Consider the following 26,877-nt stretch of genomic DNA (forward strand, 5'->3'; position numbering starts at 1 on the left):
ATGAGCTTCAGCCACAGTATATTTATCACATCTCCTGTCATCGTACACCACTGGTCATAAACTAAGGCCATGAGCCAAGGCTCTGCTGGTTGTCCCACAGTTCAGGTGAGAATCAAGACTAACCAGACTTTTTCCATCAGGGCACCCATTCCTGGGAAAAAGCTCCCTGAGAAGTTTAGATATGTGTCCTTTCATCACCTTCTCCTAGTAATCAATTTTAATTTGATCATTCTTATTGTATTTGAATTACTTTATACTTGCTTTAATTTACAATTTTTTTCCTCACTCATCTCCTTGTGCTGCCAGCATTTATATCACTGTAAATAAATACATTTAAAAAATCCATTCCATTGGTTGGAGAGCAGCTAAAAAATAGAATGATAACCAAGGAGTACAGAACCCAGTGTGGTGATCAAGAACATTTCATTTATTTACAATAAAAACAAGCCTGAGCCTTAAAAAACAACAACCAGAGCTAAAAAATCACCAAGCAGCCATTTAAAGATTACATGGGTGCAACAGTCTTAACACAAATATTGTAGGAACATCCCAGCATTCACTGGTTGTGGCTCACTGGGAAAGGACAACATCCAACACTTGTTCCACAAACAATTCAATGGCCAATCCAAGGACTCTTGAAGGAATTTAAAAAGGAAACTCATTCCTAATCTTTGTGTAACCTTTTTGCATGCAATAATGTCCCACATGTGAAAATACTGAATATAACTCCACCATTACCTACGGTGGCCCTGAGAGGCCAAACGGACTGCAACTTCAGAAAACACTTGCAAAAAGAAAAATGCTGCAAAAAGAAAAATGCTGCAAAAAGAAAAACACTTGCAGCATTTTTCTTTTTGCAAGTGTTTTTCTTTTTGCAGGTGTTTTTCTTTTTGCAAGTGTTTTCTGAAGTTGCAGTCCGTTTGGCCTCTCAGGGCCACCGTAATTACCAGCTTTTATTTTGAAGTCCAGCTGCACGAACACGAGTCTTTCCTTCACCTTTGTGTTTAAGGAAGTCCACCAATTTATCTGATCGCACTTTGTTTCTTGGTAGCATCACAGTTAAAACACTGCAGTAATCCAGCATGCGACATTAAGAACTTTACATGGAGACATTATACAGTGTTCTTGGCTTTGAGTGGATAGATGGGAGGAGCATTTTAATATTTCTCTGTGTTTTCCTGCTGTTGTCTGATATTTGGAAGAACAGAGTACCGAAAAACTTCCCACCTGGACCGTGGGCTCTCCCGTTTCTCGGTGACATTCATCGCATCAGACCTGACAGAATACACCTGCAGTTCAGAGAGGTACTCGTGTTTACTATTAAGGGAATAGTGTTTTATTTTTAATATCTTTCTTTTCTTTCTTTTTTCCTTAAAAGTACTTTAAGATGTTAGTACTGCAGTAAAAATCAGATAAGGGTAGCTTTACTTTAATTACAAAATTGTTATATAGGAGTAGGTAATGGATAATAGGTATTGATTTGTAAAGAACTGAATATAAATAACTTGAGCTTATTATACAATATAATACTACAGTATATTTCTAGCTAATTTTCTCTTTCTCTCAATAAAACTTTCTTTTAAGATATGACGCATCTTGGGGGTCACCCTGAAAGAAAGGCAGATATGAAATGTAAAAATGATGTCAGAGGTCAAAATATGACAAGATATTTAAATGCAAATGCATTTGCATAACAACAAAAACAATAAATAACAATAAATTTTATAATTGAGCTGTCATGTTTGCAAACAAAATGCTGGCATGCATGGATATAAATGCTACCAAAAACATAACCTCCTCTGAAGAGTTAATAATAAAATATCCAAGAATTAAAGGAGCATCTTTTTTGAATACCCATTACTATTCTGCAGTGGAAGAAAATCTGTACTATGGATGTAATAGTTGGTAAAAGGACCTTCATCTTTTTAAAGTACTAAGGTCAAGTTCAGGGAAGCTGCCATTTAAAACTCTGGCAATCATTAATGAACTTTATGTACAGTTGCCTTTATTCACACAAGAGAGAAGGTTTGTTGCTTGAGTTTGGTTTTTGAAGACCACCTCAAGAGGGTTCAGTCAGAGCTGCATTTTCAGTTACTCATATTCTGTTTTTAAATATTTTCTCATGTGTTTGTAGTTTGGGTTCTTGTTAAGAGATATAATATTAATGAGGCAACATTTCTGCAATCTTATAGTATCTGCAGTAAGGTTGTAGAAGCAATATTAATTCTCTGAGTACTGTTGAACCACAACATCTGCCTGCTGTCTTTGTTCAGTTTGCAAAGAAATATGGAGACATTTTCACCATCAGAATCTTTGGTGGAAGAACCGTGGTCATTAATAGCTACAAGTTTGTGAAAGAAGCCCTGGTCCAGCAAGGAGACGACTTCATAGATCGACCTACTGTACCACTGTTTGAAGAATTATTTGGGAATGAAGGTTCTGTTTTTCTCTTTTTTCACTGAAAAAAAAAAGATATTTAGTTATTGTTGAATACAGTGAACAGCATAATTGAGACACCAAATCAGGGCTGTAAGCATGTAGCTAGTGTTTGTTACATTCAGTCTAATATTGTGTATTTGTGTGTTCAAAGGTCTTGCGATAGCAAATGGTTATCCATGGAAGCAGCAGAGGAGATTTGCTCTTCATACCCTAAGAAATTTTGGTCTTGGCAAGAAGACCCTGGAATTATACATCCAGCAGGAGTGCCAGTATCTCGCAGAGGCTTTCACAGAACACCAAGGCAAAAAAAAAAACATCTATGCTTTTTTCCAAAGAGTCCAAAGATCACCACCTTTCTCTGCGATAAATTGAAGTTATGAGGCTTATTGCCACCATTCAGTAGAGTTTACCTACTGTTATGACATGGGTACTTGTCCCCCATATGTCAGGGGGCTTTGTCTGTGACCCAGCATTTTGAGGTCTTAGTTCTTTTGTGAATTCAATGTGTTTTGGAAAGTTTTAGTTTTCTCTTATTTAGTAGTTCTATGCTTTGGCTGTATGTTTTGTCATATTTGTTCCCATGTTGTCTGGGCAAGGTGTCTCATCTCCCCTTCCTGTTTACATGCCTCCTCGTGTTCTGTTCCATGTCTCTCCTCTCTGTTATGTTTGTCCATGTATGTTTCTTCAGCCCAACATGTCTCGTTCCCTCTTGCCGTATCCCCTGTGTTCAAATCCCCCTCTCTCTCTCTCATCTTTCCTCCCTCGCTCTCTCTCTGTCACTCATCTCAAGCTTGTGTGTCCCAGGTTATGTTTTCCCATGTTTCCTGTTTGTTTTTTTTTTTGAAAGTCTTGTGTTTCCATATTCAGTGTGTTTAGTTTTGCTTCCCCTGTGCTGTCATGTTAATTTGTGTCAGCTGTGTTCCCCATGTGTTTCCACGTTCCTCATTACCCTTCTGTGTATTTAAGTCTTCTGTCTCCCTTTGTTTAGTTTCAGGTTGCCTGTTATTCTCACCTCATGGTCCATGGATGTCATGTTTCTCTAGTCTTGGGTTTCTCATGTTCATTTGTAGATTTATAGTTAGAGCTTTTCCTTGTCCTGCGCTAGTTTTTTTTCCCAGTTTAAGTTATTGTGTAGTTTTTCACCTTTGTTTGCGTGTGCTTTTGTTTTTGTTGTAGTTATCAGCCAAACTAAATGGCTCACTTTTTGTTAAATTTTAGTCCTGTCCCTTGTGTATCTGCTTTTGGGTCCGCTCCGCAGACACATCAACCATTCCAGCCATGACACTATATTTTCTGTCTTCATTTACAGGAAAGCCATTTAATGTCCAGCTACTGATAAATAATGCTGTGTCGAATATCATCTGCTGTTTGGTGTTTGGAAATCGATTTGAGTACAATGATCGGCAGTACCAGTCCATTCTTCATAACTTCAAAGAAGTTGTGCGCTTACAGGGAAGCATTTCAATACAGGTGAACCTCTTACTACATCATGCAATAATCATATTACATCACGATTTATGGAAAATGCACAAGCCAAATTTAAGCATCTTAAATAACTAAAATGTGCAAATTAAATAACTGTAATTTAATATCGTGACTATAAAATGACATCTTTATTAAGTCGTTGTCAGTTTTGGTGGAGTGTGCATCCCAGAGTTATGTTTCTGGTCTCCTAATAGGGTTTCTAATGACAAATCAGTTGTGAGGAGCTAAAACAAAGACTGATTTAAAACACACAAAAGGGCAGAGATGAGGTAACTAAGGCCTGGGAAATATAAAGCCCACAGAGATAAACAAAATCTCAGACATTTGGAAAATCAGCCTTCCTGGCCTCAACCTGTCTCATTAAAACAAAAACCAAAAAAAAATGTTTGCTGAATTTGCCCTCAAATATTGGGAATTATATTTCTACCACCACTTCTGCTGCTGTGGAATTCTCCGCCAGATTTTTATTCATAATTCTCCGAATGCATAGCCTCATATGTGGAGCACACAGCCATATGAATATTTATCCAGTCATTAAATATGGATTAATCTATCTTCCTATTGTGTAGATGTACAACATAATTCCCTGGCTGATGAAGTGGCTACCTGGACCTCATAAGACAATTTTCACTCTGACACAAGAGATAAAGGACTTCATAGATATCAGGATCAAAGAACACAGAGAAACCCTTAACCCAGCGTCACCGAGAGACTATATTGATGCCTTTCTTATAGAAATGGCAAAGGTGAGTGTTGTGCTCGATCTCTATTATGTTTGTTAGTTTTGGTCTTGTAATGAAGTTTGAGAACAGATTTTAATTTCTGTTGTTTGGACCGCTGATAGAACGAGGAGAAAGATTCAAGTTTTTCTCTCAGTACCTTACATGCTTGCACCATGGACCTGTTTTTTGCTGGAACTGAAACTACTGCCACTACTTTACGCTGGGGGTTGCTTTACATGATCTACTACCCTGATATACAAGGTATGTATGTAATACTCAACGGTACCTTGTATTTTGTCATGTCAATTTTTGTTTTGAGAGTAATAATTCCGTTAGTTTCCAGAGAAGATCGAATTCTTTAACTTTAGTTTCTGTTACTCTAAAATGTGCAATTGTATTCTTTTTTTTAATATAAAACAGCAGTATATATATCAGGAAACAAGAAGTCCAGCATATGTGTGACAATATAAAATCTGCATTTTGTAAAGATGGCAGATTAAGATTTATATTGACTTTTCACTCTTTAATAGATATATGCTCGAATGTCTCCTGTTGCTTGTTGTGTTGACAAAGGTTAACTAATTCACAAATGCTAAAACTGAAAATATATTTCCTGTTCATGTTTCTGTTTATATTTCATAGTTTATTAAGTAGCCCAGTAATCCAGTATTGGTATTAATGACTTGGAATGTCTTTTTTACACTCACTTTAAGTTTTTCATTTAGTCTTAGGTAACTGTAATAACCTTGATACAGACTCTGATTGTATCCTGTTTTCACTGTGCAGAGAGAGTTCAAGCTGAGATCGATGCTGTGGTTGGTTCGTCCAGACAGCCCTCTGTGAGTGACCGAGAAAACATGCCCTATACTGATGCTGTCATCCATGAGATTCAGAGAATGGCCAACATCATTCCTCTCAATGTGCTTCGTATGACAAGCAATGAAACTAAAGTGGATAAATACACAATCCCAAAGGTACACAATCCATAATAATTTCTGGCAGCTAGCTGTAGACTAAAGTATTCCTTTTCTACCAATTCAACCACTTGAGGCTGGCTTCAAAGGTCTTCAAAAGCAATATAGCCTATGACTGAGGGCATAAGTCCTCTTTAATAAAATTGAATTTTAATTATTTTTACTTGAAATTAATATGTAATTGTATTTACCGACAAATACTTAAAAATAGGCACACTAGAACAAAGAGATAACAAGTCAGATTTCTACAGGAAACACTGAAAAAATGGGGAAAAAAATTTAAATGGCAAATTTCAATTAAAAATCATGTTTTGGTAGGCAAAATTGATCCTACCAACTGATGTAGCTTGTCTAATATGAAGGGGAAGATTGTTCCAAAGCAACGGGGCCACAATAGAGAACGCCCAGTCTCTTCTGAGTTTCAGCCGTGACTTAGGGACTGAAGGGAATGAGTGGGAACATAAGGCTTCAACAAATCGGACAAATAAATGGGTGCCAAACCATTTAAAGATTTAAAAAAGATTTACATAATTTCCACTAGGGATCAATAAAGTATTCTGATTCTGAAAAACCAATAAATGAACTTTAAAAAGGATCCTAAATTCGGTTGGAAGCCAATGTAGAGAGGCCAAAACCAGAGTGATGTGGTCGAATTTCTCTCTACCAGTTAAAAATCGAGCCGCAGCATTATGCACTAATTGTAAGTGTGACAAAGTTCCCAGTCCAGCCCCTATTAAGATGGAATTACAGTAATCCAGGCGTGAAGTAATAAAAGCATGAATTACAATTTCTAAGTTACGTTTGGAGGGAAAGGGCTTGACCTTCGATACACGTCTGAGGTGGTAGAATGCTGATTTTATCACCCCATTCACGTGGTCATCAAAGGTAAGTGCAGAATCGATCTTTACTCAAAGATTTGCGATTGAACTCTTCAAATAAGAGGTCAAAACAGTGAAATCAACATCTGGAGGGTCGGAAAATCGATTTAGGCCAAATAAAAATACTTCCGTTTTAAATAGCTCTTTTGGATCTTTTGACAATGTTACATGACCTTTTTCCATCAGCTCACCTTACTTGCCTTTAGAACCTAATAGTCCAGGCTCCATCCAACTTCTTTTAAACTGCCTTAAAGATTTCAAGGCTTCGATGGCTCTCAACCTTTTGAGCTTCACTGAAAGCAAAACAGAGTTAATTGTATTCAGGCCTAATAATACCTCATGCACCCCACTTAATTATGGTTGGCTTGGGTCATACATCAAATAGAATGTCACAAATCTGGGAGTCATTATGGACTCTGATTTTAAATTTAATAAACAAATCAGCTCTGTCTTGAAAAAAGCTTTTTCCAGTTAAGGCAAATAGCAAAGCTTAAGTCAGTTTTGTCAAGGCGTGACTTGGAGAAAATAATGCATGCCTTTATCTCAACTCGGCTTGACTATTGCAATGCACTTTATGCTGGAGTCAGCCAATCATCCCTCTCACATCTTCAGCTTATTCAAAATGCTGCTGCCCGTCTCTTAACTGGTACACACAGGCACGAACATATCTTCCCTATCCTGTCCCATCTTCATTGGCTTCCTGTTTATCACAGAATGAATTTCAAAGTCCTAATCTTGACTTAGAAATGCCTAAACGGTCTTGCTCTTCCATGCCTTTCTGATGTACTTCAACAACCAGATGATTTTGGTTGTCCCAAAAACTAGGCTGAAACTTAGAGGAGAACAAGCTTTTTCAATTGTGGCTCCCAAACTTTGGAATATGTTGCCTTTAAATGTTAGACAGGCATCTTCACTTCCTGTTTAAGTCTCTTTTCAAAACACATTTATTCAATACCATCTAGACTGGTGTGAGTTGATATGCTTTTTATGCTTTTATGTTTTATGTGTTTTAATGTGAATGGTTTTATCCTTCGTTTTATCTATTGTTTTGTTCTTGTACAGCACTTTAGGCAAACTTTCTGATTTTTACCCTAAAAGTTGATTCTGTTCATTTGGATGTAGCGTTTTCAGTGGGAGAAACATTTCGTCACTCATCCAAGTGACGTCTTCAGTCTCTGCTGACTGCAGGTTTCCCCAATCTTATAAACAGTACATTTGCATTTGGATTTTGTTCAGAAGGTGAGAGATGTCATTATGGAGGCGGATGAAACCATGGTCTCGTACGATGTTACATCTCTCTTCACTTGCATCCCAGTCACGGAAGCGTTGGAGGTAGTTCGTAAGAGATTACAGGATGACCCCAGCCTCAGCAACAGGACAACTCTCAGCATCGACCAAGTGTGTTTGCTTTTGGAACTGTGTCTTCATTCCGCCTACTTCACATACAAGGGTCAGTTCTACAGGCAGAAACATGGGTCTGCATGGGTTCCCCAGTTTCACCCATCGTGGCCAATTTATACATGGAAGAAGTGGAAAAGTGGGCTTTGCTATCCTACCCTGGAACACCACCAAGTCATTAGTTCAGATATGTGGATGACACCTGGGTGAAAATCAAATCTCAGGACGTACCACAATTCACGGATCACGTTAACTCGGTGGACCGACACATCAAATTCACCAGGGAGGATATGAAAAATGGCAGGTTAGCCTTCTTAGACTGTGAGATTTCCATCAGTAATGGGGGACATCTAAAAGCTGATTTGTACTGTAAACCTACACATATGAATCGGTATTTAAGGTTTGATTCTCATCATCCACTGGAGCATAAACTGGGTGTCATCAGGACGCTACAACACAGAGACACAACACAATCCCCACAGACACAGCGGCCAGGGAGGAAGAAGAACAGCACATCAAGAAGTCCCTGAGTAAATGTGGTTATCCCAGCTGGACTTTTGTCAAAGATGGGAAGGCACCAAAAGAAAGCTCCAGCCGATCCTGGAGAGAAGGACAACTGCTGCCTAAGCGAAAACACTGGTTTGAACGCGGAGTCAAGGAGGCCATTTACGTGAAAAGGGAAAGACCACCTCTGAATTGAGGAGGGGACCTAAGGATACATCTTTCGCCATCGTACAATGCTGTGATTGCAGCCATTCCCCAACTGACCTCCCAGCCTATTTTTCCTTCACTGGGCTGGTTTCAGTCATTATGCAAATGTACTGTTTATAAGATTGGGGAAACCTGCAGTCAGCTGAGACTGAAGAAGTCACTTGGATGAGTGATGAAATGTTTCTCCCACTGAAAATGCTACGTCCAGATGAAAAGAACCAAATTTTGGAGATTTACTTACCTGGATGAGCATGCATCAAGACGTTTCTGTTTTTTTTTTAATGCTATATAAATTGGATTTGGATTCTGTCATATGGCAAATTAAACCAATTTTCAGTAACAATTTAGATTTGTTTGTTTGTTTGCTTGTTGGTTTTCCAATTTCAGTATCTCAGGTCTTAAGATTATTTTGTGGGTTTTTTGGGGGTTTTTTTGTTCAGGGTACCATGATACTGGCTACCCTGGACTCAGTCCTACACGATGAGTCAATGTGGGAAACTCCACACTCTTTCAATCCTCAACACTTTCTGGACAAGGATGGTAAATTTCGTAAGAGAGATGCTTTCCTTCCATTTTCTACAGGTTTGTTGTACTTTAAAGCTTCTTGTACTGTTTTAGCCAAATGGCATGCATCCTTAGTTTGTTGCAGAAGTGTAGTAAAAAAAATTTTTGAATAAAACTCATGACTCACTGTTTATTCTCAGGTAAGCGTGTGTGTCTTGGAGAACAGCTGGCCAGGATGGAGTTATTCCTGTTGTTTACTTCCCTCCTCCAAAGGTTTTCTCTTTCGCCACCTGCTGGAGAGCAGCCCAATCTGGAGTTCCAGTTGGGAGGCATACGCTGTCCCAAACCTTACCGCCTCTGTGCTGTACCACGTTAAACCATCAACTATGGCAAACTGAAAATAAATCACTCCTTTATTATATTTATCATCTAATGCAGTTTAGTTTTTGTTCTTGTACTCCAGTAGACCTTTTTCATAAACTTTTACAATATAAATCTATTCTACTCTAACAGAAATTACTAAAAATGTTAAACCACCAAAAAACCAAGATTAGTTTATCCTTTTTTTTCTGACATTAAGGCAAGTGAAAGGATTGAGTCTCTGTTCTGGTTAACGATTTCAGAGATACCTGCCCGGTTCATTGCTTTTACAAGTAAAGTGGATTCTGTCCCTTTTAAGGACAATGAAAGTAATCTGTTAGAAAACTTTTCACTTTATTTGAAGGCTTACAGAATAATTTCTTCTAAATTGTTACTTTACCTGAAATGAATGTTAATTCTGAACAATTACCATTAAAAAAAATCTCAAGCTTGACTTTTCATTTCTCTTTACACCATTAACACACAGTCAAAGTTTTTTGTTTTACCTGAAGTGTGTTTGAAGTTAGAGATAGAAAATGACAAGTAAGAGAAAATGAGAAAATCTAGGGTGGCAAGAGTAGAGAGAGCATTGAAATCCTTTTAGAAATACTTCTAAAAGTAATCATTTGAAAGGTAAAAATAGATGAGTAGGAGGTGTGGCATAATTGTTGCAATACCAAAAAAGTATAGAATACATGGTATGAAGTACTTTATTTGGATCATGACTTCCTTGTCATTGTGAGAGTGTTTGGGCTGCAACTGGGCATCCAAACCTCTGCACCTCTGGGGTATTGTTTCTCTTTTAGTTCAATTTACAATACTTTAACTCTCCTTTAAGAATCTGGAGTTCTGTTGTCCTCTTTGTTAAGATACTCTTGCAAAAGCTGTCCAGAAAGGAGCTTAGACTGGAGGATCCCGCACTACTGTCAGCTTTGCAGGAAATGGATAAACTGGTCACAGGAACTGGAGCACTTCTAGGTTGCCAGGTGCTTAAATCCTTCTGACATTGGTGACATCACAAGAGCACAATTACTTCATGTAAGTAAAGTAGACTATGGCACACTGACCTTATTCATATATAGCTGGGCTCCTTGCTTATAAATGTGGGCCAATATTGTAAAAACCTCAGCATAAATAAGCATCACTGTCAATTCAGTCCAATCTTGCTCTATCTGGCTTAGGCGACTTATTAAGTTCAGCTCAGGTTGATCCAAAGGAATCTAGCTATATTCCACGCCATGCTTATAATTCCTCTTTGTTTGATCAATGTAATTTGTTATACATTTGCTTGAACCAAACACAAACTACAGCTGGTCCAAAATGTGGGTGCCAGAAAAAAGAATTCCACAATTTATGACATATATATTCACATATATACTATGTAATCATATATACTCGCGTACACTATATATATACCTACACTGGAGTGTTTTATATAACGGAATCATTGTGATAAGCATCTAACCTACATGTTCAAATCACAAGACCCACATATTTAGGTCAAATATTATCTACAATTACATTAATGAAGTGTTGTATGAGGACATGTTGACCAATACTGTCTCAAATGTAGTAATTAGGATCAATAAGTAACCTTTGATTGTGTTATGGCCAACGGTGATAAGTCCAAAGAAAGGGTTAAATAAACTCAGCCCTGCTAAGATCCACCTGGGAGGCTGTCTGCCCGTCTTCGCTGTCTGAAGGTGATGCATCACCCATCTTTAAGCAATATAGTAAACAAACTTGGCCTGGCTGAGAGTGGACCTGGGACTCTTTTTGCCCATCTCCGTTGACGAAGGCTGAGAAAAACCCTTCCTTAACGGATATAGTAGCATACCCCTGGCAGTAAACCCCACAAAGTTGTCAGGAGGATTAATTGTTTTCGCCCTGCAGTTGCTTTGGTATCTGTAGTTTTGCGGACTTTTGGACTCACTCTGGCCTCAAAACTGTCAAAGTCTATTATGCTAACACAGGTGTGTCACTAGCGATCAGGTAGCACATCATTATATACCAGCTAGTCTAACTTCAGTAACCCTACAAACGTCACTACTGTTTAGCTTGCTGTCTTCCTCAATGTTCGCAGTGATAGCAGAGCTGTATATCTTAATTTTTTTCAGAAATCCCTGTCAGAACCTGGTATATTATGTTTAGGTGGAAACTAGCGAGCTAACTCCCTGCTAACTTCTAACTCCATAAATTTTATTAATCCTGTTTTCATGGATGCCTGGATGTTAAACTTAATTGTTACCTGGTAGAGCAGTCACACTCAATGTTCCCTCTAATTTTTCATGTGTCTGAGCGAACACACAAACTCCCTGAGCGATCTCGTGGACCACTGTGAGCGACATCAGATGTGTGCACTGTGGTCACGCCAGCGTCGAATCCATCCAAGTTACATGGTTTATTAAAATAATAAAATTCCAGCATTTACATTTCTGTTAGACTACGTTTAATTAACTGCTTTAGCCCATTTACAATGAAAATTTAAAAAAAAAAAAAATCTTGTTCATGACCTGTGTAGTATCTTAACACTATTGGAAGTAAAAAATAACTTGAACTCCAATTTGGAAAACACAGCTTTCTTTTTTTAAATAAAGCTCTGACTCCTGTAGCTCTCTGTCTGCAAAATACAGCATATAATGACCAATGTTGGGCAATTAATTATATAGTTACTTCTTCAAAAAAGTTATTGAGTTTTGCAAACAACAAAGTTTTTTGCAGCTGTTTACCTAAAAATGCAGCCAAGGCGATTTTTTAAACAAACATTTCAAACTATTTACAGAACAATCAGCTGTTCTGCATCAAATTTGATGCCACACAAATTATTTGTGCCACTCCAAAAAATAATTTCTGTCCACTATGAGATAAAGGAGAACAACAGCCTGATACCTGCAGGCCTGACAGCAGGAGATGTGTAACACCTGTAACATTCAGCAGTCACCTCATTGTTCTGACACACATAACAAAACTATTGACTACACTACACACTAACTACACAACATTTGCGCTAAACGTTGCAAATCTCTCACGTCTCAAAACACCGCCGTCACTCCTAAAACTTCCTCCCGTTTCTTAACAACTAAATGCCATGTTTTGATTGGTCGACATGGTACTTTTTTCGACCAATGGGAAAGGGTGGGGGGTGTTTTGGTTTCGTCTTTGCTCACAGGCGGAGAGTGCTTTCGAGCGTTTTCCTTATAAAACGCCGTTTTTACCGTTTCTTCCCGCAGTAAATATGAACAACGATAGTATTCAGGAAGAAAACCAAACATTGCATATTTTTTTTTATCATAACTCTGGTTTTACGTGGCCTATCAACACAATTTAAAAACTGGTATAAAGTCCACACTTTTTCCGTCAATTGTTCCGTCTGTCCTGCTCACATCTCCAATGGTTGTACACGTTGTCATTAATGTGGCTTCACTCCACATCAGCCACGCCGCTTTGCTAGCTAAAACACCGGTGTCGGCACATATTTACTTTAATTTCAATTCAGGTTAGAATTTTTTTTTTGTGTGTGCGCAACACAGATTTTCTTTGCGCAGAGACCGTGCCAACAGTGCGCAATTGCGCACGTGCGCAGCTTAGAGGGAACAATGGTCACACTGATTAAAGATGAAAGAATTTAGACACTTTGCAACTTCTTTCCGTGTGTTCTACTTACATGAGTCAAGGATGTTTTTTTTAGAATTAAACATGCTTAATTGTTAGCTTGGTAGTTCGTATTCTTGACTGCCATTGAAAGGACTTAAATTGTGAAAAGAAAAAGAAAAAAAAAACTCTTCCAAGCACACAAACAAGATGTTTGCTTAGAAGCTATATCTCTGTTTTATTCAGCCAGTTAATAATACTCAATAGTTTGGCCTCTCCATCATTATGAAATGGTATAAAGTTACTGGACACTGTTTACATATCTACATATACATATACATATACATGTCTTTGTTCTCTTTTCTTTAGGAGGTGGGTTGGCTGTGTGTTATTCGTTGTTTACGCAGGAAATAATTGTTTTTCCCTCACAATGTCAATCACCGATATTACTGATACAGTAATCAGTACTTCATACATAATTTTATGTGTAGCCTTTTTGCATGTAATAATGTCCTATGTGTAAAAATATTGAAAATAACACCACCATTATCAGCTTTTATTTTGAAGACTAGTCTTAGCTTCACCTTTGTGTTTTAGGTAGTCCACCCATTTATCTGATCGCACTTTGTTTCTTGGTAGCATCACAGTTAAAACACTACAGTAATCCAGCATTCGACATTAAGAACTTCAAATGGAGACATTATACAGTGTTCTTGGCTTTGAGTGGATAGATGGAAGGAGCATTTTAATATTTCTCTGTGTTTTCCTGCTGTTGTCTGATATTTGGAAGAACAGAGTGCCGAAAAACTTCCCACCTGGACCGTGGGCTCTCCCGTTTCTCGGTGACATTCATCGCATCAGACCTGACAGAATACACCTGCAGTTCAGAGAGGTACTCGTGTTTACTATTAAGTTTTATTTTTAATATCTTTCTTTTCTTTCTTTTTTCCTTAAAAGTACTTTAAGATGTTAGTACTGCAGTAAAAATCAGATAAGGGTAGCTTTACTTTAATTACAAAAATGTTATATAGTAGTAGGTAATGGATAATAGTATAACTTGTGCTTATTTTACAATATAATACTACAGTATATTTCTAGCTAATTTTCTCTTTCTCTCAATAAAACTTTCTATAAAAATTTAACGCATCTTGGGGGCAACCTGAAAGAAAGGCAGATGCGAAATGTAAAAATGACATAAGAGGTCAAAATATGACAAGATATTTAAATGCAAATGCATTTGCATAACAACAAAAACAATAAATAACAATAAATTTTATAATTGAGCTGTCATGTTTACAAACAAAATGCTGGCATGCATGGATATAAATGCTACCAAAAACATAACCTCCTCTGAAGAGTTAATAATAAAATATCCAAGAATTAAAGGAGCATCTTTTTTCAATGGCCATTGCTTATCCTCAGTGGAAGAATATTTGTAATATGGATGTAATAGTTAGTAAAAGGACCTTCTGCCTTTTTAAAGTACTACAGAACAAGTTCAGGCAAGTCCCCATTTAAAACTCTGGCAATCATTAACTCAGTGAACTTTATCCACAGTTGCCTTTATTCACACAAGAGAGAAGGTTTGTTGCTCGAGTTTGGTTTATGGAGACCACATCAAGAGGGTTCAGTCAGAGCTGCATTTTAGGTTACTCATATTCTCTTTTTAAATATTTTCTCATGTGTTTGTAGTTTGGGTTCTTGTTAAGAGATATAATATTAATGAGGCAACATTTCTGCAATCTTATAGTATCTGCAGTAAGGATGTAGAAGCAGTATTAATTCTCTGAGCACTGTTGAACCACAACATCTGCCTGCTGTCTTTGTTCAGTTTGCAAAGAAATATGGAGACATTTTCACCATCAGACTCTTTGGTGGAAGAACCGTGGTCATTAATAGCTACAAGTTTGTGAAAGAAGCCCTGGTCCAACAAGGAGACGACTTCATAGATCGACCCACTGTACCACTGTTTGAAGATTTATTTGGGAATGAAGGTTCTGTTTTTCTCTTTTTCATTAAAAAAATATATAGTTAGTGTTTAATACAATGAACAACATAATTGAGACACCAAATCAGGGGTGTAAGGTAGTGTTTCTTATTCAATCTATTATTGTGTATTTGTGTGTTCAAAGGTCTTGTGGGTTCAAATGGTTATCCATGGAAGCAGCAGAGGAGATTTGCTCTTCATACCCTCAGAAACTTTGGTCTGGGCAGGAAGACTCTGGAGTTATACATCCAGCAGGAGTGCCAGTATCTCTCAGAGGCTTTCACAGAACACCAAGGCATAAAAAACATCTTGGTGACATGATTGGCACCATTCAATAGAGCGTGCTTGCTTTGTTATGACACTGGGTACTTGTCCCCATATTTTCTGTCTTTATTTACAGGAAAGCCCTTTAATGTCCAGCTACTGATAAATAATGCTGTGTCGAATATCATCTGCTGTTTGGTGTTTGGGAGTCGATTTGAGTACACTGATCGGCAGTACCAGTCCATTCTTCATAATTTCAATGAAATTTTGCGCTTACAGGGAAGCATGTCGATACAGGTGAATCTCCTTCCACCATGCTACATTACGCAGTAATCATATTACATCACAATTTATATAAAATGCAAAAGTCACATTTGAGCGACCACAGTCTCCCTACAGGGTTTCTAATCACAAGGAGCAAAAACAAAGACTGATTTAAAACACACCAAAGGGCAGAGAGGAGGTAACCAAGTCCTGGGAGATGCAAAGTCCACAGATATAAACAAAATGTCAGACATTTAGAGATTTCTCCAGATACAGACAGACAAACTGGTGGTAGCTAACCAACCGGACATAGTAGTGGAAGACAAGCAGAAGCAGCAGACAGCCGTAGTGATAGACATAGCACAGGTGTGCTACAGAGATCTACACACACATATATATATATATATATGTGTGTGTGTGTGTGTGTGTGTGTGTGTGTTATGTTTATTATTTTTAAATGTTACTAGTACTGAGATGAGACCTGAGTAACTGCATCTCTTTCTATCACGTTTTCTTCATGATGAATAACAGTAAAGGATCCTTGATCCCAATAGACATCATATTTGTATACATGTGTTCACAAGTAGTATTTGTACCCAAGTAGATTTTTTTTTATAACAATCAGCTTATAACGGGTAATACGTGGAGTCAAGTGTCTTCAAGTGCTTTTTGAAGCATGTCTTGAAACTTCTAATCCATATGACAACTCCTCATTTTGAAGGATTATCTAAATCAACTTAAATTTCAGTGGACACTGGGGAATATGAACTGGATCTCTCTCATTAAAACAAAAAACAAACAAATGTTTGCTGACATTGCCCTCAAATATTTTTCTCTTGGGAATTATATTTCTACCGCCAGCTTTGCCACTGTGGAATTCCTGTTAGAAGTATGTTAGATTTCAATTCAGAATTCTTTGAATGCACAGCATGATATGTCCAGTCATGAAAAGATGGTTTAATCTGGCTTCCTGTTCTCTAGATGTACAACATAATTCCCTGGCTGATGAAGCGGCTACCTGGACCTCATAAGACAATGTTCACTCTGACACAGGAGGTAAAGGACTTCATAGAAATCAGGATCAAAGACCACAGAGAAACCCTTAACCCAGCGTCACCGAGAGACTATATTGATGCCTTTCTTATAGAAATGGCAAAGGTGAGTGTTGTGTTTGATCTCCATCATGTTTGTTCATTTTGGTGTTGTAATGCAACCTGAAATATAAGATATTTTAATTTCTGCTGCTTGGACCATTGATAGAACGAGGGAAAAGATTCAAGTTTTTCTCTCAGTACCTTACATTCTTGCACCATGGACCTGTTTTTTGCTGGAACTGAAACTACTACAACTACTTTACGTTGGGGGTTGCTTTACATGATCTACTACCCTGATATACAAGGTGCGTGTGTAATACCCAACAGTACTGTGTATTTTGTCATGTCGGTCTTGTACTGTGAGAAAAAGCATGCAGGTTGTGTTAGTCATCTACATAATACAGAAAACAGAGTTTATGATAGTCTCATCATTTCAGGGGCATTTTTTTAGCATGTTTTGATTTCTAGTTGGGATTCAGTTAGTTTCCAGAGTAGATCCTGGCATTATTTATCGGAAAACAGGAAGACCACATATGTGGTCATGAAGCTGACAATATAAAATCAATATGCGAAGATAGCCGATTGAAATTCATATAGACTTTCCACCTTTCAATAAACATATGTTTGAATGTTTCGTAGCTTGTTGTGTTGACAAATATTAACAACTTTGCAAATACTAAAACTGAAAATATATTTCCTGTTTATGTTTCTAATTATGTTTGATCTGAAGTTAATATTTCAGTATTGGTAGTAATTGTTTTTTCTTAAGTAAGTTTTTATTTTTACATTAATAACCTGAAATTGTTTCTCACAGTCAATTTTAATTTTTCATTTAGTCTTAAGTAAATATAATAACCTTCAAACAGACTCTGATTGTATCCTTTTTTTACTGTGCAGAGAGAGTTCAAGCTGAGATTGATGCTGTGGTCGGTTCGTCGAGACAGCCCTCTGTGAGTGACCGAGAAAACATGCCCTATACTGATGCTGTCATTCATGAGATTCAGAGAATGGCCAACATCATTCCTCTCAATGTGCTTCATATGACAAGCAATGAAACTACAGTGGATAAATACACAATCCCAAAGGTACACAAACCATAATACTTTCTGGCAGTTTCGCTGTGGAATAAAGTATTCCTTTTCTACCAATTTAGCAACTTGAGGCTGACTTGAAAAGTCAATCCTGATGTTACACTTAAAATAACCAATGAAGCAGCTTTAAAATTAGTTAAAATTGGTATAAAAATAGTTCTGATATCTGTGGGTAGTGTAACACTCACTATCAACTGTACTCTCTTGATGTATGATCAATCATCCAGGTAAGTAATCCCAAACGGCTGATTCTGTTCATCTGAACGTTTCTCCCACTGAAAAAGCTACGACAAAACGAACAGAATCAATCTTTTGGTATCAACTGAACTGTGTGTTAATGCTTTTAAGATTTAAAGTTAGGAATGTGGTAAATTTAGATAGGCTTGTAAGTAAATTTAAGTAAAGTCATGTTTTGCTAGGCAAGATTGATCCACTCCATTATACCACATGTACACCAAAAGTAAAGTGTATTTGTGATGTAAGATGGTGAAAATATTCTTCTTCCTCAACATTATCCAGATATTATGCAGTCCTTAAAATGGCTTATGTAATGCTTAAATAATTCACAGTACCATGCCTGTTTAGACTTCTCAACAATATATGGTAACTTCTGACTCCTAAAAAGTAACATGGCAGCAGCCAAAATGCTAACCCATCAAAATGCAGAGTTTTGTAACTACACAGTGGCTGAGTCCATTTTTAGTCTGTGGTTATGTGCAGAATAAATACATGAGGTCCAAGAATAGATCTCTGTAGCACACCTGTGCTAATGGATTACACTAGTATTACATCAGTGCTCTGTATTACAGTGATTCCTGACTACACATAATGATACTCTTATGGCCCTGCATAGACTGCCTTTTGTCCTGCGACAGCTAGAGTAGATGTCAAATCATACAGCCACTATTTTATCAAAATAACAATGACTTAGCATGGTTTCTCTCTAGTTTCTCTGAAATACTGTATGTAATGACAATGCAACTTCAAATCAAATCTCACATTAACTCAAAGCAATAACTGAAAGTGAGAAATTAATGTGAATAGACACCAGAATATACACCTGTAAAAATTCTAAATTTTGAGAAAACAGATAAATTTTTTAACACCTACGATTAAAGGTTAAAACATCTAAAACAACCATTGCACTTGTCCCTTGTTCTTAATTAACAGGCATTATACACTTTGTAGTTTGATACAATTGCATACTAAAAAGCTCTTTTGGACATTTTGACAATGTTACATTGCCTTTTTCCATCAGCTCACCTTCTGTTATATGGCAAATTAAACCAATATATTTCAATAACAATTTTTTTTTTTTTTTATTTATTTCAATTTTAGTATTTTGGTTCTTTTTATAGTATTTTTTGTGCAGGGTACCATGATCGTGGCTACCCTGGACTCAGTCCTACATGATGAGTCAGTGTGGGAAACTCCACACTCTTTCAACCCTCAACACTTTCTGGACAAGGATGGTAAATTTCGCAAGAGAGATGCTTTCCTTCCATTTTCTGCAGGTTAGTTGTACATTAAAGCCTCTTGTACTGTTTTAGCCAAGGCAAAATGGCATGCATCCTTGGTTTGTTGCAGAAGTGTAGTAAACTCTATGATATAGTGAATATCTTGTAAATTTTTTGAATAAAACTCATGTCTTATTGTTTATTCTCAGGCAAGCGTGTGTGTCTTGGAGAACAGCTGGCCAGGATGGAGTTGTTTTTGTTTTTCACCTCCCTCCTTCAAAGGTTTTCTCTTTCGCCACCTGCTGGAGAGCAGCCCAGTCTGGAGTTTCAGTTGGGAGCCGCACGCTGTCCCAAACCTTACCACCTCTGTGCTGTACTACGTTAAACCATCAACTATGACAAAACTGAAAATGTCTGATTCTCAGTTTGACGAATCACTGTCCTCCATCACATTTGTCATATGAAGCATTATCTATACCTGTTAAATTCTTCTCACCATGGAGACCTTTTAAAAGAACCATTCCATCCACTGTATTCAACAAATAAAAGTATAAAGGTTTACAATATTAAATTACAATGTTTTAAGAGATCACTGCATTCCACTGCATATGCATGATAATCACTGTCATAAGCAAAAATTTACAAGGACGTCAGTAAAGTTTTGACAATAAGATAAATACAGCAGGACAAAAAAAAAACAATATTCTGTTTTTAACGTTTAAGAGTAGTACTGCAGAGATATTTACATAGGATTCAAACTTTAATTTACTAAGTTTAATCTACACTTGAGTCAGTGTCTACATTGAAAACAAAAGCCCACCATATCTTGGTGGATTTACTTGTATGTTTAGGATCAATAACCTATTTCAGTTCAACTATCCAAAAGATGATTTCACATAATCTTTAAGTACTCTATGAAACGATGCTTATTTGATTCAGTGTTTTGAAGTTGATCAGTGCTTGAGGCAGGAATGCAACTCTATAATTTTCCACCACTGTGCTTGATGATTACTCTTAGATTCTGTCTTTGTGTTGCACAAAACCACTCGCTGTGGTTAGTCAGTTTTGTTGCCACTGACGGACCCTCATGAAACAGTGACCTCCTGGTTAATGAAGCTAACACTCGTCAATGATGTGTTTAAAGTATTTTAAGATTCTGGAAATATATCAGAATAGTAAATAATTTTTTTCTGTTTGCTTTGATGGTATTTTGAAGGTGTTCTGCTAAACATGGTAATCCTCATCTTGACTTTACCAATTTCTTTAAAAGAACATAAGAAATCAGTTGTTATTCTACAGTAGACTCTCTATGATATAACCTAGTGGGCGGGTTGATTACCAACAATCTTATGTCACTCTTAAACAAGAAGGGCCTTTTAAATTCACAAACTATTTTGAAAAGTATATGGGTTTATGTTTATTTGGATATCAGAGGAATGCAGGCAAGCCAGGTGGTGACAGGGTGATCTTAATAACCATAATAATTTATTTCAGTTGGTGTGAGTGACTTTATTTTTCATACCACTGCTTGTTATAAAATGCACAATGTCATAAATAAATTGATTTTCTGCATGCACTTGCCTTTTTCATTATGAGCTTGTGTCAGTGGTGTCAGCTTTAGAGGGCAGTAATACAATGAATGACTGGACTGACAGCTATCACTAACAGCTTGTAATCTCCCTACCCCAACTGTTAAATAATGTAGAGGAACTCCCCCAGAAAATTTCTTTCTTTACAAATCAGCTGGGTTGTTTAATTTGATTAATGCTTTTTCGCATCCTTCACTGCTGACTGAAACAAAAATCAGTGACAAATAAATTACAATAAGTACACGAAACACGTGACACGCGAAACAAACAGAATGTATCATTTTCAGATGTATGATGAATTAATATAACATATAGGAAAATCATAAAAACTGTTAGATAAAGCTTATTTAAAGCTATACATGTTAATAATTTCTGTATGTGTGATGATGTGTGACATGCAACGTTTCCTTTACACTGGGCCATCAGTTAACAAGGAAACAGGGTACACGCACACACACACACACATAAACAGGCATCGTAGAAAGATACTTGTTATTGATTTCATGTTTTTATTAAATGCTTTTATTTTGAAGGCCAGCTATCGAACTCACTTGGTTATATAATCACGCACCATTATGTTTAGTGGTGAAATCGAAGTTAAAACAGTAAAGTGACACAAATGAGCGGAGCTATGGAGACATTATACAGCGCTCTCGGCTTGGAGTGGGTTGACGGCAGGAGCGTTTTATTTTTTTTCTGTCTTTTTCTTCTGCTGGCTCATGTTCTGAAGAACAGAGTGCCGAAAAACTTTCCTCCCAGACCGTGGGCTCTCCCTTTTATTGGTGATCTTCATCGCCTGCAACCTAACAGATTCCATCTGCAGTTCGAAGAGGTGTGATACAAAGTAACGATTATTATTATCATTGTTGTTGTTAAGAAGAAGAAGAATATATTCATATAGAAAATGGGGCTACTCGTTTACTGCAAATAGGTAGCTAAAATGGTGCTATAGGTTCCCTTTATTCCTCCGTTATTGGTAATCATTTAGACTTAGATTGGGCAACATGGGGCAGAGCAGTTTTTTTAGACATTCGTTAACATAACTAAGAGCCTACAAGCTTAGTGTGAGCTGCATTTCAAGTCGCTCCTATTGTCCTTTCAGCATCTACTTTTTGCTGCCGAGTGTCCCGTAAAGAGACATTAAATATTTGTAAGCAAGCATTTCTGTTTTACTTTATTAGCCCCTTTCAGTTCTTGTTTTTGTTTTTATTTGCTTGTTTGTGGTTGTTGTATTTTTTAGGACATAATTGTCCTGGTATCACATGTCGCACTTATCACAGCTGCTACAGTCTTAGTTTTCTTTTGGTTATTTCCTGTTTTACTTTGAAGGTTGGTATTCTCACGTGTCTTGGTTTAGTCTTACTTCCTGTTCGGCTCTTTGTCTTGCTGTCACGTGTTGTTGATTTACCTTCATTGGACTCTTCGAAAAAGTCTCTCTTTGCATTATGAAGTGAAACAGTTCAGTGAAGAGAATAAAAATGGAAAAGTCAGCTGTATCAGAAAAGGTATTTCTTTTTAATTTATCCTAAAATATGCAAGTGTTGAATAACAAGCTAAATCTAATGTCGATTCAGTTTTCAGAGAAATATGGAAACATTTTCAGCCTTCAACTGTTTGGTCATAGAGTTGTGATCATTAATGGCTACAAGTCTGTAAAGGAAGCCCTGGTCCAACGAGGAGAAGACTTTGCAGATCGTCCCATAATTCCACTGATTGACGATGTATTTGGAAATAAAGGTGATTTCATTTCTTTTAATTACACACTTAATATTGGAGTATCAGATGGGCACCAAGTTAGATTTATTAGCGTGACGATGGTGATCAACATGCCTAGTTTCTCTTCCAGTCAAAGTATTTCTATTTGTATATGTTTTTTCAAAGGTATTGTAGCTTCCAGTGGTTATCCATGGAAGCAGCGGAGGAGGTTTACTCTTCAGACACTCAGAAACTTTGGTCTGGGCAAGACGACGTTGGCAGAATTCATCCAGCAGGAGTGCCAGTATCTCACAGAGGCTTTTGCAGACCAGCAAGGCATTAAAAAAATCACACTGTTTGATAGTCTAAGGAGCTTGGAAAGAAAAGCGTCCAGACGCTTTTCTTTCCAAGCTCCTTAGACTACGATGACCTGGATGACTGAGAACCTTCACAGACGCACACTGTTTGATGATAATTTTTACATTTTAAATGTTGGATAATTGCTTATGACCTTATCTAATTTTCTGCTATATATATAAAATAGAAAATTGCTCATTTTTTCTTATATAATACACGCTTTTTTGGTAAATATCAAGCAAGTTTGTCTTCTCTTTGGACATGGAGTCCGTTTTCTGTCTCATCCACACTTTATTTTTATCTACAGGGAAGCCTTTTAATGCACAGCCATTGCTAAACAACGCTGTGTCAAACATCATCTGCTGTTTGGTGTTTTCAAATCGATTTGAGTACAGTGATGAGCAGCATCAGTCTATTCTTCAGGACTTCAATGAGCTTTTGTACTTGGAGGTAACCATGTGGGCACAGGTGAGCCTCCTTTAAACCAGGATTCAGTAATCTAATTAAAAGGATTTATGCAAATGCATCTGTCATATTTATTTGAATCACATTATTATAAAAGGCTCTCCTTGAATTGTTCCCTTCCTGAATTGTTCTGTGTCCAAGTGTTTTGTATGTTTGTCAATCATACATAGAGACCACTGATTTAAAGCATCTAAATCTTACTTGAGTCCAGCTTTGATTAGGTTGTTTTTTGTTTTTGTTTTTTAATCAAGTTTGACTATTAGTATAATGTTCTTTTAGGAAATACTGTGTTAGCTTTATGCCATATGTTGTCTCATCAATATATATTTTTCTAAAAGTCTTGAGGATCATCAAGATGTTGGCAAATGTGAAACAAGCCTTTTGTGTTCTTTTTGGGCAGCAGTGGTTTTGACAGTGAAATTCCCCCATGCAGTTATTTAGGTGTTCTTCTGGGTTCTTTAGTGACCTCCTGGATGATCAATGGTGCACTCTTTAAGTCATTTTGGTAGGCCGACCACTCCTGTGAAGGTTCACTACGGTTCCAAGTTTTCTTCATTTGTGGATAAGGGCTCTGACCATTTTTGGTGGAGTCCCAGCGACTTAGAAATGTCTTTATAAGCCGTTCTCAGGTGCTTTAAGATCTTTTAGCCTCCTTTACTTTGTCAGACAGGTTCTATTTAAGTGATTTAAAAGGTCTTTACAAAAAATGTGATTAACAAGATTTAACAAGAGAGTTCTTTACTTTTTCACATAGGGACATACAGTAATGTGGGTCTCTCTTTGAAAGCTAATTAATTTAGTACATTTTTATTAACTAAATAGAAATGTCATAGATATATCCACGCTGTCTGACAAGTTAGTGACTGTCCTCCTGCGCTGTAGATGTACAACGCAATGCCCTGGCTGATGAAGTGGGTGCCCGGACCTCATCAGAAGACATTTACTCTGATCAAGAATATAAATAATTTCATAGAAAACAGGATCAATGAACACAAAGAAGACTTTAACCCATCATCTCCGAGAGACTACATTGACTCCTTTCTCATAGAAATGGAAAAGGTGAGTGTTGTCCTGCATCTCTGCTGTTTTTGTTCTTTTTACATTTTTAATGAAATGTCATCAGATTTTTTTCATCTTTGCCTCTAACAGAACGAGGGCAATGATTCAAGTTTTGATCTCAGTAGTTTGCATGCTTGCACCCTGGACCTCTTTGGTGCTGGAACTGAAACTACTACCACTACTTTATACTGGGGCCTTCTATATATGATCCACTATCCTGTCATTCAAGGTTTGTGATTGAGTAATAGTCACTATGACTACATATTCTGTAAGTATCTCAACTTTATAATGACAACGGTCTCCTTTAGGTCAGCCATTTATATAAAATTGATTGTTTCTGATGTGACATTGTAATGTGTATTTCTGTTTAATTTTGTCTCTGGATTGGGTTTTCTCTCAAGTCTATTTTATATATTTACTTAGATTTGAATTGTTTTCTCAACTTTAAAAATCTTGACGTAGACTCACATTATTAACTGTGTACAGAAAAAGTCCAGGCTGAGATCGATGCTGTGATTGGTTCATCCAGACAGCCCTCTATGAGTGACAGAGAAAACATGCCTTATACCGATGCGGTTATTCATGAGATCCAGAGAATGGGCAACATCCTCCCACTGAGTTTGTCACACATGACAAACAAGGACACAATATTGGATAAGTACACAATCCCAAAGGTACACAATCCACATGCTAAGAATTATTTCACCAAAGCCTTTTGCTTATCATTTTTCAAATCAGATTTCTGGTCATATACCTACTGAATAACTTATTAAATTCAAGAATGTTTTTTTCAGTCACTTTAAAGCATAGATAAACTCAGAAAGACTGTTTTTCTGCAATACTTATGATGGAAATATCTTAATTACTTGCAGTGGGAAAATGGTTAAACATAAAAAACAACCACTGCATTTTGGTGCATCTGTTGTTAATTAACAAGTGTTTTACAACTCATAATACGATACAACCCATTTAGTAGCTCTTTTGGAATATCAAAATAATAATTGCTTAACATGTGTAATGGTAATTCGTTTCTCTATCAGCTGATTTTCCATCTAACCTGTTTAATTATTTTGTTCTTAAATGTTGAGATAATTTTTCAACAAACACAAATTAACTTACCTGTTTCCTCAGGGCACCATGATCCTGCCTTTATTGCACTCTGTACTCAATGATGAGTCAATGTGGGAAACTCCACATTCCTTCAACCCTCAACACTTTTTGGATCAGGATGGTAACTTTAGGAAGAGAGAAGCCTTTATGCCTTTTTCTGCAGGTATGTCAAGAGGGTAGATGTATTCTGTTAATGAATATGTAGGCAAACAACAAGAGAAGTGTTTGAGCAAGCTATTGTAAAAGAAGTGTTACATGTTTCTGCTTGCTGTTAACTGTTCGTGAGCACCGACTTATATCTACAAACAATTTCTTACATCACTGAGTTTGCAGGTGATCGGTGTCTCTTTTGTGCGTTTCAGAGCTGTAGTAATAATCTCTGTGAGATGAAAGCATAGTGACTAAAACTCTTATTGTGTATTATCAGGCAAGCGTGTGTGTCTCGGGGAGCAGCTTGCCCGAATGGAATTATTCCTGTTTTTTACCTCCCTCCTTCAGAGGTTTTCATTCTCGGCACCTGCTGGAGAGCAGCCCAGTCTGGAGTTCAGACTGGGAACCACTCGTTGTCCCAAACCTTACCGTCTCTGTGCCGCGGCACGTTAAATCATCAAGTATAAGCTAAACACGTCTATTTCTTACAGTGTACATTTGTCTTTCATTACATTTTATAATTTCAAGCAGTTTTTGTTTCATCATTATCTATTTGTATTATGTTATGAGCCAGTATGGTGTTTAATTAATCCTTTAGAAATTACATACATATATACTGAAATTACATATACACTGTATACAAACTGTATAAAATTCTGACATTATACTACACACTTTTTAATGATTCATTGTTGAGTGATAATCTGTGTCCTCACTGTGAAGCAGTGGTTTTAAATGTGCTGAACAAATAAACATGGCCTGACTTGAAAATGTGTGCGTGAGTAATATATATTCATCTTTCACTAAATCCAGTTTTGATTGACCTAATCCTTCTTATTCAGTCTGTTTTCTTTTAAGTTCACACTGCTATCAGTTTGAGATGTCCTTGGCATTTCTCAATGTTTGTATTGTCCAATACAGTTTTGTATTCCTCAGCCATTACCTGGCAACAACACAGTTACAACACTATAAAATGCCCATGTGAATCTGATGTAGTAGTTCTACTCTTCGAGGATCAAGTTGCAGCACGATAATAGAGAATATCTGACTTCATAGTATGATTTGATTCATGCAGATCAGCGTCATTTAGGGTTCATCGTTTTTTTGTGGTCTCTAACCTTTTCCAGTATTGACTATATGATGTGTGTCATCTGACAGTTTCCATTATCTAAAGGTCTCTGCATTGCTGAAAGGTGCCTTGAGAGTGTGTCAGCAAATTCAAGCAGTTTTTAA

At 37.0% G+C, this 26,877-nt stretch overlaps 1 protein-coding gene across 1 annotated transcript; it reads left to right on the forward strand.

Moving 5' to 3' along the window:
- Window positions 1-1,002: 1,002 nt before the first annotated feature.
- On the forward strand, window positions 1,003-26,399 carry LOC134621275 (uncharacterized). The gene is made up of 27 exons (XM_065469775.1): window positions 1,003-1,304; window positions 2,274-2,436; window positions 2,591-2,740; window positions 3,749-3,909; window positions 4,494-4,670; window positions 4,769-4,907; window positions 5,433-5,620; window positions 9,048-9,189; window positions 9,312-9,482; window positions 13,746-13,954; window positions 14,894-15,022; window positions 15,152-15,344; window positions 15,450-15,610; window positions 16,559-16,735; window positions 16,838-16,976; window positions 17,569-17,756; window positions 19,135-19,276; window positions 19,429-19,592; window positions 21,413-21,640; window positions 22,383-22,545; window positions 22,690-22,839; window positions 23,168-23,328; window positions 24,208-24,384; window positions 24,475-24,613; window positions 24,871-25,058; window positions 25,516-25,657; window positions 25,922-26,399. The coding sequence occupies exons 1-27, from the start codon at window positions 1,104-1,106 to the stop codon at window positions 26,095-26,097; spliced, it is 4,518 nt and encodes a 1,505-aa protein (XP_065325847.1). The 5' UTR covers window positions 1,003-1,103; the 3' UTR covers window positions 26,098-26,399.
- Window positions 26,400-26,877: the final 478 nt, after the last annotated feature.

Source organism: Pelmatolapia mariae, linkage group LG23 (genome assembly GCF_036321145.2).
Source record: "Pelmatolapia mariae isolate MD_Pm_ZW linkage group LG23, Pm_UMD_F_2, whole genome shotgun sequence".
Taxonomy (NCBI): Eukaryota; Metazoa; Chordata; class Actinopteri; order Cichliformes; family Cichlidae; genus Pelmatolapia; species Pelmatolapia mariae.